General features: G+C 38.7%; 1 protein-coding gene across 1 annotated transcript; it reads left to right on the forward strand.

Moving 5' to 3' along the window:
- The first annotated feature begins 224 nt into the window (after nt 1-224).
- LOC114047287 (olfactory receptor 2D2-like) lies at nt 225-1160 on the forward strand. Its single transcript, XM_027868062.1, has one exon. The coding sequence runs from the start codon at nt 225-227 to the stop codon at nt 1158-1160; it is 936 nt and encodes a 311-aa protein (XP_027723863.1).
- Nucleotides 1161-8706: the final 7546 nt, after the last annotated feature.

Raw genomic sequence — 8706 nt, forward strand, 5'->3', positions numbered from 1 at the left:
TATATGAAAACATTTTTTAAGAATTAGAGATGTACAACAATGGAATCACTTCTTCATTGGATGGTACACTAAATATCACTAAAAGTATTCAATGGACACTAATCAGATGGTTGGGTGGAAGATTGTAAGTAGGTAACATCTAACAATATTAGATCATATAATTCTACAGGATATATCCCCACATCAACTACCCGTTGGGTCCTTTCTAAAGAAACAGAAAGAACATGAGCCAGGCCAACCAGACTTGGGTGACAGAATTTCTCCTCCTGGGTCTCTCTGATGACCCTCAAACTCAGGTGCTACTCTTTGTATTGTTCCTGACAGTCTATGTGGCTACTGTGCTTGGGAGCTTACTCCTCATCTGCCTGGTTCTGACTGACTCACAACTCCATACACCCATGTACTTTTTTCTGGCCAACTTGTCTATGGCTGACCTTTTCTTCTCAACTAACATAGTTCCCCAAGCTATAGTTCACATGCTGACCAGAAGGAAAGTCATTTCTTTTATGGGATGTGCAACTCAGATTTTTCTCTTCCTCATTTTTGGATCTACACAGTGTGATCTGTTAGCTGTGATGTCCTATGACCGGTACTTGGCAATCTGTGACCCCATGCACTACCCAAGCATCATGACATGGAAGGTATGTGGTCACTTGGCCTTGGGATGCTGGGTCAGTGGACTGGTAGCATCCTTGGTGGACACTACATTTACATTACAACTCCCCTACCAAGGAGACAATAAGATTGCTCATTTCTTTTGTGAGGCCCCAGCCCTCCTACCTTTGGCATCTGCAGACACTCACCAAGCAGAGACAGCCATTTTCCTCATGGGTGTGGTGATTCTTCTTGCACCTGTGTCCTTTATCCTGGCGTCCTATGGCTCTATTATAGTGACTGTCATCAGGATGAAGACGACTTCAGGGAGACTCAAGGCATTCTCCACTTGTGGCTCCCACCTCCTTGTGGTCATCCTTTTTTATGGAACAGGAATAATTTCCTACATGATACCTAAGTCCTCCAAGAATCAAGGGAAGCTAGTGTCTGTGTTCTATGCAGTGATAAACCCTATGCTTAACCCCCTTATCTACAGCCTGAGGAACAAGGATGTGAAGAGGGCACTTAGGAATGCAGTCAACAGGGGGAAACTCCATAGAACTTGAGCCTCAAAATATATTTACATTTGGCTACATCTCTTACCTCCAAGACTTGCTGTATGCCTCTCTGGGAAGAAAAGGCCTTTCCCTCATGACTGGTGGTATAAAACATATGTTTATATCGTTCTCTAATAATATATAGAATATTTATGTATTATACACCCCTAATATGGATTCATTTGGAGGAAGATGTGTGGGATGATGCTTCTATTATTCTGGAGATTTGGGTGGGATTATGCCAATATGGAGGATTCAAAGCAGAGTCTTATTGTGAAGTCATTACAGCTCCTAGAAATTCTGTACATGACTTTGGAAAACAGAGCCATGTGAGGTATAAGAATCCTTGGGCATAGGAGATGCAGGCCTTTGGGAAACTAGTGGGGAGAGTCACATAAGGGCATTCTCACTGTCTATATATCTAGATAGATATAGGTGGCAAGAATGCATGCGTGTGTGTGTGTGTGTGTGTGTGTGTTTAGAGAGAGAGGGAGAGAGATTACCATCTACCAATAAAATCACAAATGTCTATATGCATATATATGCATATACATATATATACAGTTGTGAGATGGTAATCTCATTGAAGAAACTCTACCAATGAAGATAAGCAACTATCCTAAGATACAATTTCTTAGAAAATAAGTTGTCTGGGAACCTGAGCGGTTAAGTGACTTGCCCAGAGTCAAATGACAGTATACAGCAGGGTATATACCAGTCTTCCTGACTGCAAGAGCTTCTCCATTATGTAGTACCACTTCTTCTAATTTGATCTCGGACTACCATTAATACAAATAAAGTGTTCAAAATAGTAACAGTACACCTTGTATTCTGTGTTCTGTCCTGAATGTAACCATTGAAGAACATTACTAATAGGGAGGATGTCCAGAGATGAGTGACAGGTCATGAGAGAACTTGAAAACTTGGCACATAAAGATTAGTTCAAAATAATCACAGTATCTCAAAATTGGAAGAGATCTCAAAGGTCTTCTGATTCAATAGGTAGCTAAAAGGGAATGCCCTATAAATCATCCTTCAGAAGCTGTTAACCACTATGTGAAAACCACTAGTGAGAGTGCCCCACCTCCTAAAACAATATATTCAATTTCCAGACAGCTCCAGTTATTAGGAATTTCAGGAATTTTTTTCTTACATTCGAGTCAAGTCAAGTAAACATGCATTTATCAAGCTATTACAATGTGCCAGGCACTGTACTAAGTACTAGGGATACAAAAAAATTAAAATAAAAAACCATACCTGCTTGCAAAGAGCCTATAGTATAAAGAGGGGAGGACAATATACAGAGAACTATGGTTAGTAGAACTAATGCTATGTAGGAACTATGTTGCTCTATGAGCCTAATGTTCCTCTTCTCCCTAGAGACTGATATAGTGTAAAGTGTAAGCTCACAGCTCACATGGCAAGTAGCCCACCAAACTCTAACTGAAAGGAGATTAAAATGTAATTGGATGTTTAACAAAATAAATAAAAATACAACGTAATGTAAATTTGTGTTTTTCTAAGTCAATATACACCCAGAGGAGTCCATTTCTATTTGAGCTTGACACCACAGGTATAAAAGGGATTACACTGCCCAGGTGGTGGAGGGAATGTTTCTATATTTGTTCTTGCTCTATCTTTGAAGTAAATTTTCCTTAGTAAATGCTAACTTGACTATTAAGCAGTTAAATGGAACTGAGATGATTGGGGCTTGAACCACCAGTAGAGATGATAGACTCATCCCCACCCCTCTAAGGAAAACAGAGACCCCTGGGGAAGAGGGAAAATATAACACACCCAGCCTTCAGGCAGTGGGAGATAGAGTAATTACAGTTATACTATTATAATATAGCAGTTCCTATATAGCATTTGTCCCAACAGCTATGTCCTGGTGATGCCACATCTGCAATATTGTGTTAATATTGAGCTTGACCTTTTAAGAAGGATATTAATAAGTGTGTCCAGTGGAGGGAATCTAAAATGGGGAGGGGACTTGAATCCATGCTATAGAAGGAACTGGGAACATTTAACCTGGAGAAAAGATAATGGGAACAGGAGGGTGGTAGGGAAGGAGAGACATGATAGCTGTCTTTAGTTACTAACAGACTGCCACGTGGAAGAAAGATTAGTTTTGATGTACTTGGATCCTGAGAGTAGAACCAAAAGTAACAGGTGGAAATTTCAAACTTATACTTCATGTCAAAAGTAACTTCCTAATGATTAAAACTTTGCAAATGTGAAATGGGCTTCCTTAAGAAGTAGCAGCTTCTCTTTCATTAGAGGTCTTCAAACAAAGGCTGGGTGATTATGTTGGTGGTATGCTTTACAGGATAGTTGTCATAAAGCATGGGTTGGATTGGAAGGCCTTTGAATTCTATTCGAATTCTTAGATATGGCATGCCTATTAACATGTCCAAAATGGAACTCTACCTAGCTTGCCTCTTAATATCGGTTTTTGAAATCTGTGACTCCTACACATTAGGCCACATCCAATAATAACAGCTAATATTTATGTTGTTTTAAAGATTTACAAAGGACTGTCTTCACAACAACCTTATAAGTTAAGTAGTAAAGGTATATTATCTCCATTTTGCAGTTGTGGAAACAGAGATATTAAGTAGCAATGAGAAATAAAGCTGGAAAGTTAATTTGGAGTTAGATTGTGTGGCAGGCCAGGCTGAATATACATTTGTCTGAGAAGACACTCAGAGCTTTTGAGCAGGGGAGTAATATGGACAGGCCAATGCATTTAAAAGATTATTTTCCCATTCATGTGAAGGATGAGTTGGAGAGAGGAGTAGCTGAAAGCAGGGCGATCAAATGGGAGGCTATTAAAGTAGTACAATAAGAGTAAGGAGAGCTTGCACTAGAATTTTGGTAGTATGAATAGAGAGAAGATGATGATGTAAGAGATTTTTTCAAAGTGTAATTAACTGGACTTGGCAACAGATTTGGATGAGAAAAGAGAAGAAAAAAGAAGAGCCAAAGACTACTGTTATAAACATGGATGACTGAGATGATGCTCCTTAACAGAAACAGAGGAGTTGAAAGCAGCAATGGATTTAGAAGGCAAGAAAGTGAGATATGAGGACAGTGAGGAATGAAGATTGATAGGAAAGCAATTTTCTCTGTGCCTTCCTGGAAAACAGGCAAAGCTGTGTTTGTTAATGTTTAACAACCAGTTCTCTGGAGGAAAAATGTACACACAATACACTTCTAAGTTTAATTTGCATTATTAGGAGGCAGAGCCAAGATGGTAGAGAAAAGCCGGGAAGCTTCATGAGTTCTCCCTAGTTTCCCTCGGAGACAAAGTTAAGGCAAGCCTCTAAACGAATTCTGGAGTGACAGAATCCACAAAAAAAGTCAGAGTGAAACAATTTTTGAGCCCAAGATAACTTAGAAAGACTTCAGAAAAGATCTATCTTTTGGGTAAAAGGGGAGCACAGCCCAGAACAGGCAGTGTCCAGGCAAGCCAGCAGGAGGCTCTTAGCCACCGATGAGCAACCCAGGCCTCATAGCCCTGGCTCAACGAACAGGCAGCACAGCAGGCCATCTGTGAGGACTCAAGCCCCAGTGCAGCAGGCAAACTTCTAGCCCTGGAACCCCTGGCACAATAGGGGAATCTAGGCTGGGCCACCCCAATGTATTGGGAAAGCTGCCAGCCCTGGAGGCCCCATACAAAAAGCCAGTCACCATCTCTGGGCCCTAACACAAGAAGCTTGGGACAGTGCCCTCTGTACCTAGGAGCAGAGATCAACTTTAAAAGACATGAAATAGGCTAGAATATGAGAGGTAAAAAAAAGCCCTGACCATAAAAAGCTATTATGGTGACAGGGAAGAGTAAAACACAGACTCAGAAGACGACAACAAGAGAGGATTCTGAGAAGATGGTGGAGTAGGCCAGAAAACTCCAAGCTCTCAAGATTTTCCCCCACAAAAGAGATAAAATTGTGCCTCAGGCCAAACATAAAGCAGTAAAAATAAATAAGAGTAGGGGCACAACAGGTATCCTCCTGGGACAATAGAAGAAGATCTGAAGAAAAATCCCAGGATGAAGTTTGGCCTGTGTGAAGAGTGAACATCTCCAGGCTAGGCCCTAGCTCCCTTAAACAACAAGTGGCAAGCCTTGGAATTAACTGGGTTGGAAGGCTGCCTCTGCCCCAGCCACAGGAACTTTTACCCGGGATAGTGAGGGGACTTCGGCATCTCAGCTGGGGAAGATGCAGGGAACCTCTGCTCACAAGGAAAGCCAGATTCAGTTGTGCTGCAGAGATGCAGCCAGAGGGTAAAACAGAAGCATTAGAGTGGGGACGCCACTGGCTGTGAGCACTTACAGGAGGCTGGAGGACTTGGTTCAAGTTCCAGGCCAAAGAGGAGAACTGAAGATCTGAGGCCAGAGGTACCATCCACCATCCTCCAGGAATAGAAGTGAATACAAAAATTAAGCTACTACTACAAAAAACAATGCGCCAGCAAAGGAGAAAGAATCCAATCATAGAGAATTTCTATGGGACTAGAGAAAACAAGGTTCATCTTCAGAGGAGGATACTGAAGCAAAGAAATCATTTTCTACCCCAAACAGTAACGTCAAATGGTCACCTGCCCAAAAAGAATTCATAGAAGAACTTTAAAAGTCAAATGCAAGAGATTGAGGAAAAACTGAAAAAAAAAGAACAATCCAAGTAAAACAAGAAGATTATGAAAAGAAAGTCAACCAATTAGAAAAAGGAAATCCAGAATCTTAAGGAAGGAAACAACTTTTTGAATATTGGAATTGGGCAAGGGGAAGCCACCAGAGTTATAAGAGATGAAGAAATAATTAAACAGAATAGAAACAATGAAAAAATAGAAGAGAAAATGAAATGTAAGAAAAATGACTGATCTGGAGAACAGAGCAAGAAGAGAAAACATAAGAATAATCAGGCTACCTGAAAGCTATGATAAAAAAAAAGAATCTTGATACAATAATACAAGAAATGTTTAAAGAAAATTGTCCTGAAGCATTAGAACAAGAGGGAAAAGTAGAAATAGAAAAAAACCATCAATTGCCACTTGAAAGAGACCCCATGATGAAAACCACAGGAATATTACAGCCAAATTTCAAAAACCCCAGCTCAAGGATAAAATATCAAGAGCAACAAGAAAAAAATATAAATATGCTCACAATTTAAATATGAATAACACAAGACCTAGGAAAGGCAACACTAAAAGACCACAGGTCTTGTAACACTATATATCAAAGAGCAAAAGAATTGGGCTTCTGGCTGAAAATATCATGCCCAGCAAAGCTAAACATAATCCTGAATGAAAAAAAAGGACATTTAATGAACTGTCAGACTTTCAGAACTTTGTTTAAAAAAACTCTAAACTTAATAGAATATTTGACATACAAGAGCCAAGAAGAATATAAGATACATACCAAACACTAATTACAAGGGACTCACTATGGACCAACTGTTTACTTTTTATGTAAGTAAAATATAAAATGTATGTCTAAGATTGTTATTTGTAATTGGGTATTTCATAAGAAAGATTGGGGTAGACCTGAGTATGATATGATTTTAAAAAGTAAAACCATTTAGGAATGGCTAAAAAGAGTAATTATCTTCTACAAATGAGGTGCAAGAGGAAGAACTGACACAAAGGAATTAGATGGGGGAGGAGGGCTGTTAGTTTTGGAAACCTACTTTCATCAGGAATGGGTTCAAGAGGAACATATATGTATGTGTGTGTGTGTATGTGTGTGTGCATGTGTGTATGTGTGTGTGTATGAGTATAAAAGTCTTCTAAATTCAGAAAGACATAAAACTTTAAGAGGATAGGAAGGGGAAGAGTGTAAGAAAGGCATCTCTAGAGGGCAGGGTGAGGGAATAAGTTAAAGGGGGGTATAGAAGGTTGTTTAGATAAATGGGAATGGGAGGATAAGAGAGGAATCCTTGGAGGGGTGCTAATTTAAGTAATAGGAGGGAAAGGTACCAGATAGAACTAAAGTAGAGGAATCAGGAGGGATAGGAAATAAGAGATATGCACAAACATAAAAACAAAGATCAAGAGTAGAATTTGTTAGGGAAAATGTATGTCTATGTATGTATGTATATATATATTTATGTGTATATGTGTATTTATATATCTATATCTATACATAAATAGATCCATGCTTAATTGTAGTCTTCTAGAGGAGGGAGAATGGGGGGGAGAACAAAGTAAAAAGTGAACAGCAGGGAACAAAAAAAAACTTACAAGGAAGCAAAGAAAAGATGGACAGCTCTCAATACAACATGTAGTATTTATTATATAGGCTTTCTTGAAATGGAAATTTATTGCCATACATTTTGAATCCTCTTATGTTCTGCTATACATATGATGTTTTTTTCTTTTCTTATTTTGTATTTAAGTTCCAATATTTAAGTTTATAATATGTTTCTTTTTCTTTTCTCTATTGTGTATTTAAGGGTTGCTTTTTTTAAAGAAAAAAGAAAGAAGAGGACAACAATGTCAAAATGCCTACATGAAAAGCTCCAAAGAGGAATACTAATTGATCTCAAGTTCAAAAAGTCCTCTTGAAAGAGCTCCAAAAGCATTTCAAAAATCAAATAAAAGAGGTGGAAGAAAAATTGGGGAAAGAAATGAGAGTTACGCAAAAGAATCATGAAAAAAGACTTAACAACTTGGAAAAGGAAGCATAAAAAATGACTGAAGAAAACAATTCCTTAAAAGAATGCAATTGGCCAAATGGGGAAAAAATCCACTGAAGAAAACAATTTCTTAAACAGCATAATTGGCCAAATGGAAAAGGAGGTGCAAAAACTAATTGAAGAAAATAATTCCTTAAATATTAGAATTAGGCAAGCAGAAGCTAATGACTTGATGAGACATCAAGAATCAGTAAAACAAAATCAAAAGAATGAAAAGATAGAAAAAAATACAAAATTCCTCTTTGGAAAAAGAACTGACCTGGAAAATAGATCCAGGAGATATAATTTAAGAATCATTGGACTTACCTGAAAGCCATGATTAAAAAAATGCCTGGCCAGTATCTTTCAAGAAATTATCAAGGAAAACTGTCCTCATGTCCTAGAACCAGAGGGTAAAATAATATTTGAAAGAATCCACTGATCACCACCTGGAAGAGATCTCAAAATGAAAACTCTGAGAAATATAGTAGTCAAATTCCAGACTATCAGGTCAAGGAGAAAACACTGCAACAGCCAGAAATAGACAATTCAAATATCAAGAAGCCACAGTCAGGATTATAGAGGACTTACCAGCTTCTACATTAAAGGATCAGAGGGCTTGGAATATGATATTCTGGAAGGCAAAGGAGCTTAGATTGCTACCAAGAATCAACTACCCAGCAAAACTGAGCATAATCTTTCAGGGGAAAAATAGACATTCAATGAAATAGGAGACTTTCAAAACTTTCCTGATGAAAAGCCCAGAGCTAGAGCTGAGCCAGAGGCTGGGAGTGGGCTTAGTCCAGCCTGCTGTGGTTTAGCATGCAGACATTAGGTTGGAAGCTCTTGCTTGTTACTCCCCACCATGCTCAGCTGGCAGC

This window comes from Vombatus ursinus, unplaced genomic scaffold (genome assembly GCF_900497805.2).
Source record: "Vombatus ursinus unplaced genomic scaffold, bare-nosed wombat genome assembly UNPS02014786.1, whole genome shotgun sequence".
In the NCBI taxonomy this organism is placed as follows: domain Eukaryota; kingdom Metazoa; phylum Chordata; class Mammalia; order Diprotodontia; family Vombatidae; genus Vombatus; species Vombatus ursinus.

Bases quoted from the DNA above. Each gene is read 5' to 3' on its own strand.
- LOC114047287 (XM_027868062.1), top strand. From the start codon at position 225: ATGAGCCAGGCCAACCAGACTTGGGTGACAGAATTTCTCCTCCTGGGT.